The 13,187-nt window shown below is 43.5% G+C and overlaps 1 protein-coding gene across 4 annotated transcripts in view; it reads left to right on the plus strand.

The window, feature by feature from the left end:
* SEL1L3 (SEL1L family member 3) overlaps window positions 1–13,187 on the plus strand; it is a 101,193-nt gene that overhangs the window by 26,415 nt on the left and 61,591 nt on the right. For all 4 annotated transcript variants that reach the window (XR_003612712.2, XM_028126290.2, XM_028126281.2 and 1 more), the window contains exons 5-8: window positions 319–434; window positions 2,984–3,042; window positions 10,989–11,121; window positions 13,021–13,153. Coding sequence is in view for 3 of the 4 variants with exons in the window: in XM_028126290.2 (XP_027982091.1) it covers window positions 319–434; window positions 2,984–3,042; window positions 10,989–11,121; window positions 13,021–13,153 (441 nt within the window). In the remaining variant the exon portion in view is untranslated. The remainder of the gene's footprint in view (window positions 1–318; window positions 435–2,983; window positions 3,043–10,988; window positions 11,122–13,020; window positions 13,154–13,187) is intronic.

Genomic DNA, 13,187 nt, shown 5'->3' on the forward strand with positions numbered 1-13,187 from the left:
GGCCCACGTTCTGGTCGGAGAGCTCCTTAGGACAATTGTCAGAAAGGTGCAGTCACTTCGTGCCATCCTCAGTATTTTTTTTTAAAGATTTTATTTATTTATTTGACACAGAGAGATAGACAGCGAGACAGGGAACACAAGCAGGGAAAGTGGGAGAGGGAGAAGCAGGTGGAGCAGGGAGCCCGATGCGGGGCTCCATCCCAGGACCCTGGGACCATGACCTGAGCCTAAGGCAGACGCTTAACGACTGAGCCACCCAGATGCCCCAGTCCTCAGTATTTTTTTGTCGTTTTTCACGAGCTTTAATTTTCCCTGTAGGCCACTTGCATATCCAAATGCATCTCGTCAAAGGAGAAGACCTTGCTGTGAAAACGAAATTCACCATGCCTCTGAAGGAGTGGTTTCGACTGGATATCTCTTTTAACGGAGGCAAGGTATCTGTGCGCACGCTCCGTGAGTCCCTCCACGTTAGGCATTGCAGTAAAGGCAGGGAGCAAGGGTGCCTGCAAGAGGAGATGTGTGGTAAATGATAAACTCTTTACAACTCTACACTTCTTCAGGCAAACATTTATCAATGGAAGTTTAAATCATAAGAATCCCATCCCTTCTAATTAACTTCTAAAGTGCTTCTTTCCACCATATTGTGAATGACTAAATAATATAGCCTGCTCTATGTCCACAATTATCTGAGCAATTCAGGTTTTTTCCTCCCCCGAGGGAGATAGGCTTTGTGGAGATAAATGTTAAAACAGCATCGGTCATGTTTATACAGTGTTATCAGATCTATGACTTTTTCTTTTTTTACAGGCAATTTATTGGCTAGTTCAGCCAAGAAATGGTTTGACTGTTTTTGGCAGTTACACAATTGCTGACATTTGGCATTAACCAAATAATAACCAACAAAACTAAGTGATCATTCTGGTGGGACAGAGGGGATTTATCTGCTTTGTACTATAAAACACTGCACATAACTGCTTCAAACTCTCATAATGCAGATTTTATGGATTATGGCGAATCTGTTGTTATAACGGAAGACCACTCCATTTCTTGGCATATTTGATGCCGACGTGCTACCTTTTTTTCTCGTTATTTTACTTCCTCATCAGCTTTTCTTATTGATTTGTGATTTTCCGGTAACAAAAGTGGAAGAGACCTGTTGTTTGTCGTATGTATTAGATAAGACACAGGCTTCCCTTGGTGTTTATGTCTATCACATTTCCTTCTCCTGGAGAGAAAAGAAATCAGGTCATTCCTTGTTGCCTCCCTAAAAAGAGTCTGTAACAGGTTAGCTGGGAATTTTTTTGTATGTTTGTTGGTTTCCTTTACAATGTGAGGTGACCTAGCTGTGGTCTGTTGTCCAGCTTCCCACTTACATAAGGATTATTATGGCATTATATGGCAGCTTGGTTGCTGTTTGCTCCTGAGGTGAAGGTCAGCTCAGTACTCTGTGTCACTTAAGCGGGTATCAAATCATCAGAGCAAATCACAGATTTATTTTGCACCTTATGTATGCAAGGCTCTTTGCTCACAGAGCTTATCAACTATTTATGGGAGAAGCGTTACGCAGGTGACAGGATGTCATAAGGAGAGCTTAATTACCAAATGATTCATACTGACTCGGGGAAGAGAGGTAGCACTTCATGCTGGGATGCTCGGGGAAGGTTTCACAGAGAAGGTTCCTACAGATTGGGTGGAGTTGAGATGGAGAGGAGAGGAGGGAACATTTTAGCACATCACTGGGGGTTAGCAGATAAACCAGGCTGGGGTGGAAATTTGCAGGCTGTAGAAAACTAATAGAATTAAAAAAAATGTCTTTAGGGGTAGCATGTGGACAATCTTGACTATCAAGGAATCTGGATTTTTATTTGCAAGGTGGCAGGGTGTCATGGAAGATTTTCGAGCCGGAACAGAGTTAATCAAAGTAGTCTTTTAATTAAAGAGATGAATTTAATTTAGCAGAGTATGTTGAGGTAAGGATTAAAAAGACCAGATTGGATGGAAAGAAAAAAGAAGTAGGGTTGGGTTTTTGTTGTTGTTGTTTGGTAGACTTTTCCCTTTTGTCCTGCTTTCTTTCCATCTTATCTCGTTTTCCTAACATATTTATAAGTTCCCCAAAACCGTATTATTATTTTTCCACATGACATCCGCCTCTGTGGTGGGACTACCATACTCATTGCTTTGACTAAATGGACAAGTGACTTAAAGCCAGTGGCTGGTTTAGAGAGACAACTGATTGGAGTCATTTTCTTCTCTAAGCCAACATGTTGCCTATGGATGAATTGGGTTGTTTTTTGTGTTAGTTTGCCTCTCATAGACAGTGTTGTAGCCACACCTTTGAGACCCTCGTTAGCTCAGCACATATTTTCTAAACCCTTGCTCGGTGCTAGCACTGGGGGTGGGAGGGGTGGGGGGAGAAGGAGCCCCTTAGCTCAAGAGGCTTATGTTGTAGTAGCCATCGAAGACACAAGAAGAATGCGTGACAGCTAACAACATTATCAACAAAAACATCGTCACTGTTGAAAAGACAATGACGATTCTCCATGCTTAGGGAAAGAGAGTGGGGAGCAGCAGTGCATGAAGAACGTTCAGCACCAACTTGTTTCTCCCCTGAAGGCTCTCATGGAATCAAAGTAAAATTTCATAAGCCTCTTGTAGTATCTTAGGCATTTCCTTCTCTTCCTATGCCACAAAATTTTGAGCACAAGTACACCAAGCAAAGCTGTGGCTTATAGCTTGGAAATATCTGAACCCCACTGGGGGAAACTGCATGATGGCTATGGTTACCATGTGAAGTCATTTGGAGAAAGTAAATTTCTTTAATCTTAAAATGTACACAGGGCTAGTAAAGTATTACTTTTATTTCTGCAGAAACGGATCAGGTGAGAGACTATGCAGCCCGTTTTATGAGTAATTTATACCTAGGACTGTATTTATGATGTGAAGTGTTGGGGCACAATTGATCTTGTGTATTTTTCCCACACAGGTCGTAGTCACCACCAGCATTGGACAGGATTTGAAAAGCTACCATAATCAGACCATTAGGTAAGTGCAATATTTTCTTTTTATTCAACATGATGTTGGATAAGGATTGAGAAGTCGTCGTACGTTAGCCCTCAACCCTAATGTTCTTCCCACACCCCCTTATTCAGCTTTGGAGCATGGACTGTGTCTGGTCTGCCCTATAGCCCAGTCTTCGCACTTTTTTTGTTTTCCACCTGCAAACTCCCCTCTCTTCCCTCACAACATTTTTTTTCTAAGAAGAGAAACTATTCCTCTCTCCAGATCTCATTGTAAATCCTTCCTTTCATGGCACTTGATAATTCATTTTCTTTGAAAATTATCTTCTATGAAGGATTCTGAAAAATAAATCAACATAGTAATGTTGCTTATTGAGAACGGTTGGTAACTTTGGCCTAGGATAAAACATAAAAACAGACAGTCTTCATATTTATGTTTATAATCTAAATTTGAAATGCATGCGAGTATTGATATTGGTGTAACTTTTCATCCTCATGTAAGCATTCTCCACAAGAGTTACAGAAACTGAGAACTGGGTCCTTTGCCTTGCGTTTCATAATTTTTATGCTTGCCTCTACACCCCTGTCTAATAGTGGGGTTTCTAGGGGCAGAACCATGGGGCAGTCTCCTTTGGGAACTCGGAATACCTCAACATAACTAGATTATATATATATATATATATATATATATATATATACACACTCAAATGCTTAAGAATAAGTGTAAAAAAACCAGAAACAAAAACTACCAGCTTTGTATGTATAATTTATGTAATCATGTATAATACACATGTACCAGCTTTGTCTGGGTAATTTAAAAAAATGTATCAGGCACTTTGGCTGGGGGCGGGGGTCTCATGTAGCTACTTTACTACAGCAAGCAGGAAACTGTCTCTCCGAACAGACTCGTTCCCTCAGACTCCTCACACAAGCCAGATTTTCTTGGAAACCAATTATTGAAGAAAGGAACACCAGGAGAGATAGAGACAAGGGAACGGAGCGGGGCATACACCCTGCTTTTCTCTCTCCCCCCGACCCCAGACCCTCCCCTCCCACCATTCCAGTTTACATTTAAGTCATACTGATGGCCTTCAGGCTCTGGACACACAGAACAATTCTTATTTTCAGGGCTGGATTAAAGGATTACAGTTATAAGGAAAGGCTAAAGAGGTGTTATTCTTTAGCCTGCAAAGAGAAGGTCAGGGGTGATGTTAACAGTTGTATGGGAACAGAGAGGCTGAGGCCTGAGAACAGAGGGGAAGTCTTAAAGGGGGCCACGTGGACTAAGACCAGTCAGAAAGAGTTCAACGGACATGAGTTTTGTTGTAGAACAGAGTTCAGGAATAGGAGAGGCCTGGGAGCTTGGAGAAACCGATGATGTGTGGCTCCTTTGGGAGCCTTGTCTGGTGGCCCGCTCTGCACAGTGGGCCCCAGGGATAGAGGGTTTGTATTTTGGGGATGCGAAGTCTGGAATAATACCTTCTCCTTTCTCTCCGGATACCTACCCCCGAGCCCAGGACGTTTTTGGCAAAAGATTGCTTTCATAGGTTCTTTTTCATTCTTTGTGTAAAAGCTTCCTTTCACCATACGTCCTAGTGACCTAGATGCTGGCACAAGTGAATTGCAGATGGAGAGATCACAGGGTGATCCAGGCCTGCGCCTGGGATGCGGGGAGAGACCTATGCCTTCCACATAAAATTTAAGGAGGTGCCAAAAAACTCAGTAATTGTATTAGTTTGCTAGTGTTGCTGGAACAAAGCAGCCCAAGCTGAGTGGCTTAAACAACTGAAAATTATTGTCTTACATTTCTAGAAGCTAGAGGTCCAAGGTCAAGTGTCAGCAGGGCCGTGCTTTCTCTGAAAGGTCTGGGGAAAGAGCTGACCTGGGCTCTGAGCCTGCCAGGCCTCTCTCCAGCTTCTGACAGCTCCAGGATTGTGGTGGCAGGGCCCCAGTCTTCGCAGCATTTTTCCTGTTACTGTGTGTGTGTCCTTCATATTTCCCCTTCTGTGAGGACACCAATCATACTGTATTAAGGGCCCATTCTGCTAGTATGGCCTCATCTCAACTAATTACATCTGCAATGGCCCTCTTTCCAAATAAGGTCACAGTCTGAGAGTATGGGCGTTCAGACTTCAACGTATGAATCTGCGGTAGGGGGAATGACACAATTTAACTCCTAACAGTAATCATGATAAATGACATTTAATATAATATTGTGAGAAATAAAAATTAGTGTAAGGAATATACAATGAACAAAAAATAAAAGTTTTAAGTAAATACAGAATCCCTGTGATCATACAAGATTCCAGAAAGGAGGACCGATTTTCAGGTACAGACCAATTCGACATTCCACATAAAACATTGAAATGGGGGCACCTGGGTGGCTCAGTCATTAAGCGTCTGCCATTAAGGCTCAAGTCACGGTCCTGGCGTCCTGGGATCAAGCCCTGCATCGGGCTCCCTGCTCAGCGGGAAACCCGCATCTCCCTCTCCCACTCCCCCTGCTTGTGTTCCTTCTCTCGTTGTGTCTCTCTCTGTCAAATACATAAATAAAATCTTAAAAACAAACAAACACTGAAATGATCCCTGACCTGGTAATAGAGGCAGTCCCCAGACCCAGGAGTGTCGCTGGCCACCTCCTCAGCTGCCGTTCCTGTACTCCTGGAACCTCACCCATCAATAGAAGAACTGAAGATTTAATGTCGGGCTTACCTGGGATTCCTGTGGTTAGATATTTGGAATCTCATCCATCAGAGAGATCTTAGAGTGGGCCAAGCCAGTGAACTAAACACCAGATATTTCAGATGGTTATAGGCATTCTTTTTTACTCCTTGTTGTCATGTAAACATAATGCTGTCCCATCAAGGTGGTGTGGAAAGATCAGTAATTAAGTGCTTGGAAGTGCAGTGCTCCACACAGATGAAAGGCTGTCAGTGACCCTGGGTGACAGGTAACAACTTTAGGCCTGTACAGTGTTTATCCTTCATTCATTTATCCAATATACACTCATTCATCCAACACCTCTACCATGCACTTGACACAGTGCCGGACTCTGGGAATAAAATGACGAACAAAGAGAATACAGTCAGTCCCTACTTTCAGGGAGAAGAAAGAAAGGAAGGAAGAAAAAGAAAGGAAGGAAGGAAGGAAGGAAGGAAGAAAGAAAGAAAGAAAGAAAGAAAGAAAGAAAGAAAGAAAGAAAGAAAGAAAGAAAGAAAGAAAGAAAGAAAGAGAAATGAAGGAAAGAAAAAAAGAAAGGAAGGAAGAAAGAGAGGAAGGAAGAAAGAAAGAAAGAAGAAAAAGAAAGAAAGAGAAAAAGAAAGAAAGGAAGGAAGGAAGAGAGAAAGAAAGAAAAAGAAAGAAAGAGAAAAAGAAAGAAAGAAAGATCAGTGGGGGAGACAGATCTTAAATTCATAAATAAATATAAAATTACAAATTGTGGTGAATTCTGGAAAGGAATCGAATAGGATAGTTTCAGAGGATACTCAAGGGGGTCAGAATTTACAGCAGATCCCAAAGAAGTCACATTTGAGATGATAATTACTCTAAGGGGGGAGAGGGATGGCTAATTTGAAGCTCTTAAGTTTCCCTACTAAAGAACTGTCGAGCTGGAGCTGTTTTCTAATTCTGAGTGAGATTTATTTAACAACCTCGGAGATTTGTTTGGGCTGCCAGAGCTTGGCAGTTATAAACCGAGGCGGTCTCCTATGTCCAGATGAGAGTAAAGATAGTTTGCCCGTGTCTGAGGTTTCCAAAAGTGACGGCTTAGGCTTTGGAACTGTCTAGCTCAGCTTTTATGTCTGTGAAATTGATGATCATCAAACAGGGCACACACGGTACAAGGAAGTGCTTGCAATCTTTGTGCAGCCACGGAGGGCATTTTAGAGGAGAAAAATCTAGAGGCTCTGAGGTGGATGGAGAGCAGGCTGGAGAGATTTCCTATTTAGCTCTTCCTTTTGGGTTCCCAGACCCAATTCCAAGATGCGGGAGGGCTTCCCTCCTACCCACACCAAGCAATTCTGAGACACCAGCAGGGTGTCCAAGAATTCAACTCAACTCCACCACTATCTTCCCAGAGATAGTATCAGATGCCACAGGGGAAGGGTCAGTCCTACAAGATGACCCCCACCCCCGCTTCAGACGCCAGTTACAAGCCCCAGACTGGAGATTAGAGGTTCCAGGGACCTCCTCCTAAGGTTCTTTTGATTTGCTAGAGCAGCTCCCATAACTCAGGGAAGTACTTACTTACATTTACCCGTTTATTAAAGGATCTGATATAGGATACGAATCAACAGCCAGGTGAAGAGACATGGGGTGACGGCTGGGCAAAGGGCACAGAACTCCCATGCCCTCTCCAGGTGTGCCACTCTCCCCAGCCTCCATGTGGTCACGTCACCAACCTTGAGGCTCTCCCCCAGTCCTTTAAGGTTGTTTTTATTTTTAAGATTTTATTTTATTTATTTGTCAGAGAGAGAGAGCACAAGCAGAGGGAGTGGCAGGCAGAGGGAGAAGCAGGCTCTCCGCTGAGCAAGGAGCCTGATGGGGTACTTGATCCCAGGACCCTGGCATTGTGACCTGAGCAGAAAGCAGATGCTCAACCAACTGAGCCACCCAGATGTCCCAGTCCTTTAGGGTTTGTATGGGGGCATCATTACATAGTCATCGTTGACTAAGACATTGGCCATTGGCTGATTCAACCTGCAGCCCTTCTCCCCTCCCTGGAGGTTGGGGAGTAGAACTAAAAGTTTCAGTCCTCTAGTCACTTCGTTGGTCTGCCTGGGAACCAGCCTCCGCCTTTGGGTGGAGTCAGCTTCTTTAATATAACAAAAGACATACATCTTTACTACTTTTCAACACTTAGGAGGTCCCAGGGGTTTGGGAAGCATTGTGAGCCAGGAACTGTGGACAAAGACCAAATATATATTCCTTTTTTTTTTAAGCTTCTATTTATTTATTTGATACACAGAGAGAGAGAGAGAAAGCGAGAAAGGGAACACAAGCAGGGGGAGTGGGAGAGGGAGAAGCAGGCTTTCTGCTGAGCAGGGAGCCCGATGCGGGGCTCGATCCCAGGACCCTGGGATCATGACCTGAGCTGAAGGCAGACGCTTAATGACTGAGCCACCCAGGTGCCCCAACCTTTTTTTTTTTTAAGATTTATTTTTTTTGGAGGGGGGAAGCACACACGTGCGAATGAGTGGAGGAAGGGGCAGAGGAGAGAGAGAGAGAGAGAGAGAGAGAGAGAAAATCTGAAGCAGGCTTCGCACTGAGTGGAGAGCCCGGCGCAGGGCTCAGTCTCACAACCCCGAGATCGTGACCTGAGCCGAAATCAAGAGTCGGACGCTTAACCAACTGAGCCACCCACGTGCCCCCAAATATATATTTCTCATAAGCCACGATGTTGCAGTTGTATTATGATAATGATAAAAAAAATTACAATCCAGTACCATAGGGACCAAGTAATTTGTTGGTTATGAAAAATTCAGTTAAAGCAAAGATGCATTTAAAAAGATACTTACCATAAACATTTTATTTTAATTAGAAAAACAGAAATGTACATTCATCTACCAATCTTTCCAGATAGGGCCTTTCCTTTGTTCCGAATCTACCAATTGGAGTTCCCTGTGGTCTTTCTTGCATAAACAGCACCCAATTCTTGTTTCTTACAAATGGAAAGAAAACAAAGATCCCTGTGAAACTATCAAAGCCATCTAGATATATCTAGATTTCTTCCATTTTTTTCGAATCTTTTACTGTTGTCCTAATTCCACACTTTTTAAGCAACTGTTCTTTTCTGAGTCAACCCAAAATATATTCAACTTAATTGTTACAGAATGAACAACGCTTTCTTCCCAATCCATATTTTATTGAATGACATAATAGTTCATTAAATTGTATAATTACAATGACCATACAATTGGCACTGTCAGGTTTGGTACAGACATTTCTCATTCTTACTTAGCATGCAGTCCCACAGTGGATTAGGTTAATATTATAACAGTAGTTAACAGTTATGGTGCCTACTATGTGCCAGGCACTGCTCTAAATGCTCTGTTTAAATATTAGTTTATTTAATCCTCACAACAGCCCAGTAGGTATGTACTGTTATCATCTCTATTTAAACAATGGGAAGACGAAGGATCCAGAGAGTGGGCGCCAGCCTTCGAGGACCCAGCACATTGCAGGGATAGCCAGCAGGTGCGCTGGTGAGTTGGTTGAGCCGAGTTCCATTAAGAGAGCATCTACTGTAGAAGTTTTGTATCCCTTAAGTGCCAGGTATTACGTCGTCGTGAGGGTGGCTGGAATGTTAAGTCTTTCTACGGTCTTGAAAAACAAGATCAATTCACAGCTCTCGGAGATAATAACTTTGTGGTCCCAGTGGAAAATAAAGGGAAGGACCATCAAGCCTGAGATTCTGAAAAGAAAAATAGCAGGGGAAGAAGCACTCCTTTTCCGTTTTAGTCACATTCGTGTAAAGCTAATTTCTAAGCATTCACTTCTGCCGCCGTCTGTTGATGTTGTCAGTCTTCTTCCTTCTCCCTTTCATCTTCCTGTCCAGCCAGGCGCACCTGCTAGGGTTCAGGTTCCTTGGTAACAGTCAGTACATCCGCTCTCCTGGGATAACCCCACGTTGCTTGGCTTCTCTGGTCTAACTGCTGGTGTCTTGCTCTGTTGTCCCTGTTGGCATCACCCTGGCCCATTGCTTTTGTGACTTGCTGGGCTCCTGGCGGCTTGCCTGACATTTTGTTTTCTTTCCGTCTGCTTCCATCTGCCCTCTGCCTTCCCTGGCTCTTTCTTCTTGGCCTAGCTTCTCACCTGATGCTTGTCTTGACCCCCTCCCTCCAACCTGCTATCTACGTAGGCTCTGATTCCACCTTGTTCACCTATCCTATTTTAGTTTTAAAATAGGCAATAAATGTGCCTGTTTTAAAAAAGTCAAAACTATATGAAAAGATATACAGTTAGATGTCTTGCTCCTACCTCTGCCCCCATCCACTCCATCCCCTACCCTCCATGCCCTGGGGAAATACTATTATTAATTTCTTGCAGTATATACTTAGAGTTTTTAAAATGCAAATACAAAAAAAAAATCCATTCTCCTCTTTCTTGGATAAAAAGTATATGCTCTTTGTTCCACTTTTGTTTTTCTTTTTTTCACTTAATATATTAGAGATCTCTCCAGGTCAATACACAGAGCCCTCTGTTCCTTTTCTAAGCTATATATGAAAAAAAGGTTCACATTTAGGGTCCATTGGATGGCTTTGGGCCAGTCCTCCCTGACAGACGCCTGGGGTTGTCCAGTCTTTAGTGAGTATAAACAATGCAGCAAGGAATACTTTGTGCATTTTATTCATGCTGGCCCATTTTTCCCTCCATTTTCCTTCCTGTTCCTTCAAGTCTTTCAGTACAAGGCTCTGGTGTTCAGCCTCTTCCTCCTCACTCCGAATTATCCCTCGGTTCTTATCTAATAGGATATGTTGTTAGTTTTCCTTTGCAGCCACCTTCTATCCAGTCAACATGTCCATTCAACAAGGTGGTTTTTTTTTTCTTTTAGAGCAAAACGGTTCCAATTAAGACTAGTGATTCCAGAGGTTTCCAATTCCAAACAATTTTACCAATATCAAAAGCCGGCAGGTACCAAGGATTTACGATGGGCCAGGCACTCTGCTGGGCATAAGGCTTTACATTTCACGAGTCCTCCTAAGAATCTAATTATTGAGGAACTAATTTGCTAATGAGAAAACTCGGTCTCAGAGAAGGTAAGGGACAGGTCCAAGGTCACACAGTTGGAAAATAACAGAGTTGGGATCCTAGCCCAAGTGTGTCTGACCCCACCATTGTCTTATCTGCTAGAACTCAGCATGAAGGACTGAAGAAATCTGGGGGTGTGAGAAAGGAGGGTCAATGAAAGAATCTCTTTTTTAAAGATCTGGTTCAGACCAAGAGCTCTGTTAACTCTTTATTCTTCTGTAGCTTCAGAGAGGATTTCTATTATAATGACACTGCTGGATACTTCATTATTGGAGGGAGCAGGTATGTGGCCGGCATTGAAGGGTTTTTCGGACCCCTGAAGTACTATCGTCTCCACACTCTGCACCCTGCACAGGTGAGCCCCGGGCATTGAGAAGCTACTGGGTGTTCATGCATGATGGGTGTGTGGCTCCAGCATGTGGAACCTCCTGTAAACAAAAGATATACCCAAGCTGGACCTCACATTGGCTTTGTCATCAAACGTAATTAATATGGAGGCTTTTCCCCCAGCAAACTCGAGAATAGATTTCTGTTAAGGTTTGGTTCATTTAGTACTCATAAAATGGAAACCATTTACTTCCTCTGTTTTAATAACTACTAGCTTAATTATAGAGTAGATTTTTATCAGGTTGTTGCCTATCCAGTGATTAAGCTAATGAAAGGAGAGAATCTTAGTTATTAGGTAGAGCTTCTTTTATGTGCTATTATTTAAAGTATCTGAAGAAGAGACACTCTAGCAAATGAAAATCTTGGTTCTGTTCGCTGCTGTCTTCAGACACGCAGGCCTTGGGCTCCCACTGGGGTGGGTTGGCTGGACTTGTAGACATTGTGGAGGGCCGAAGCTGCTACACCGTGACCCTTGCCTCCAAAACCCACCCACAGATGGGCTTGTCCAGCTCTCCAGGCCAGCTCCCCCAGGGCTGCTGCAGGGAGACGAGGACTGCCCACCTTTACAGAGGTGTCTTTTTCTGCCTTGGTAAGGAGATCACCAGATACCTGAACAAGGAACCTTAGTGCATTCCCATGACCCTGCGGGATTTGTTCTGGGGAAAGCAGGAGTCATTAGGCAAAGTAAAGGAAGAACAATGCATAGCCCTACTATCCATGGGTCCATCTCAGAGCCCCTACAGAGAAACGTCTATGAAGAGGAAAACAAAGAAATTAATGTATTCTTTTTGCAACAAATACTTCCAAAGCACCAGCTATGTGCCAGGCCCTGTGCTTGTGCTGAGGTGTCCACGATGATGAAGATGGCCGCTCTCAAACTTTTTTTTGAAGGTGATTCACATCAGAAATCTGTGTGATTAAAAAAAGAAAGAAAAGAAGAAATCTATTAACATCATGAGCACACGTATACACATACATGTATATATTATATATATGTATAAAATAAGAAACCAAAACAAAGATTTTACTAAGAATAAGGCCCTTCCCATGTTAGATGCACTCTGCTCTTTTGTGTTCTAGTTTATGTATCTATACACACACACACACACACACACACACACACACACACACACACACACACACACACACACATATATGTATATATAAATCAGTGCTGGTTACAACCTGCTGAAATAATTTCTTGACCCTCTAATGCGTCACAACCTGCATTTTGAAAACCAACAAGTTGAGATAAGGCCTCTGTTTTTGCGAAGCTCCCTGTCTGGGTCTTAAACACCAAAGTCATGAAGGAACTCAGTACATGTGCTAATTCACATGCGAGTGTTTTGGGTCGCTGAGGTGGGAACATCCGCATCAGCACACACGGGAGGGGGGGCTGTTAAGGAAGCCGCCCTGAAGCAATGACCTTGGAACTGACTCTTGGAGGTCGAGTAGGAGCCTGCCAAGCAGACGAAAGCGGGAGGAGGGTTCGCAGGGCGCGGCACAGCATGGGGAAGCTTGGCACTTGGCATCTCTTGGGGACTGAAGGAGAGATGAACATGATTGTTCAGGAAGAGCACACGGTGAGGGGAACAAGAGGGTGGAAGCCTGGTCTCTGGGAAATCCGGACATTTAAGAAGCTCTTGCAGAGAAGGTGCCACGGAAAGCAGTGAGTGGGAACCGGACAGAGCTTGTGTGCCCTTGAATTATACCCTCCGGTGGCTAACCCGGAGTGGATGGTCTGTGTGCAGATGAGCCATCTGGTGATACCAATGGGAGAAGGAAATCAACCCGAACACAGCTTCAGAGGTATCAATGGGAGCTCGATGACAATTGTTGTTCATTCGATTTTCTTGCCTTCTTGTAGATTGGTAATCCCCTCCTTGAGAAGCAACTTGCTGAACAGCTCAAATTATATTATGAAAGGTGTGCTGAGGTCCAAGAAATAGTGTTTGTGTACACATCCACGGTACAGCAAGGGGGCGGGCGACAGGAAGCATGTAAGTACTGAGCTCCAGCAGGGCAATTTTTAGC

This window comes from Eumetopias jubatus, unplaced genomic scaffold (genome assembly GCF_037043125.1).
Source record: "Eumetopias jubatus isolate StellerSeaLion01/CBP00866 unplaced genomic scaffold, mEumJub1_p1.0 scaffold_2, whole genome shotgun sequence".
NCBI lineage: Eukaryota > Metazoa > Chordata > Mammalia > Carnivora > Otariidae > Eumetopias > Eumetopias jubatus.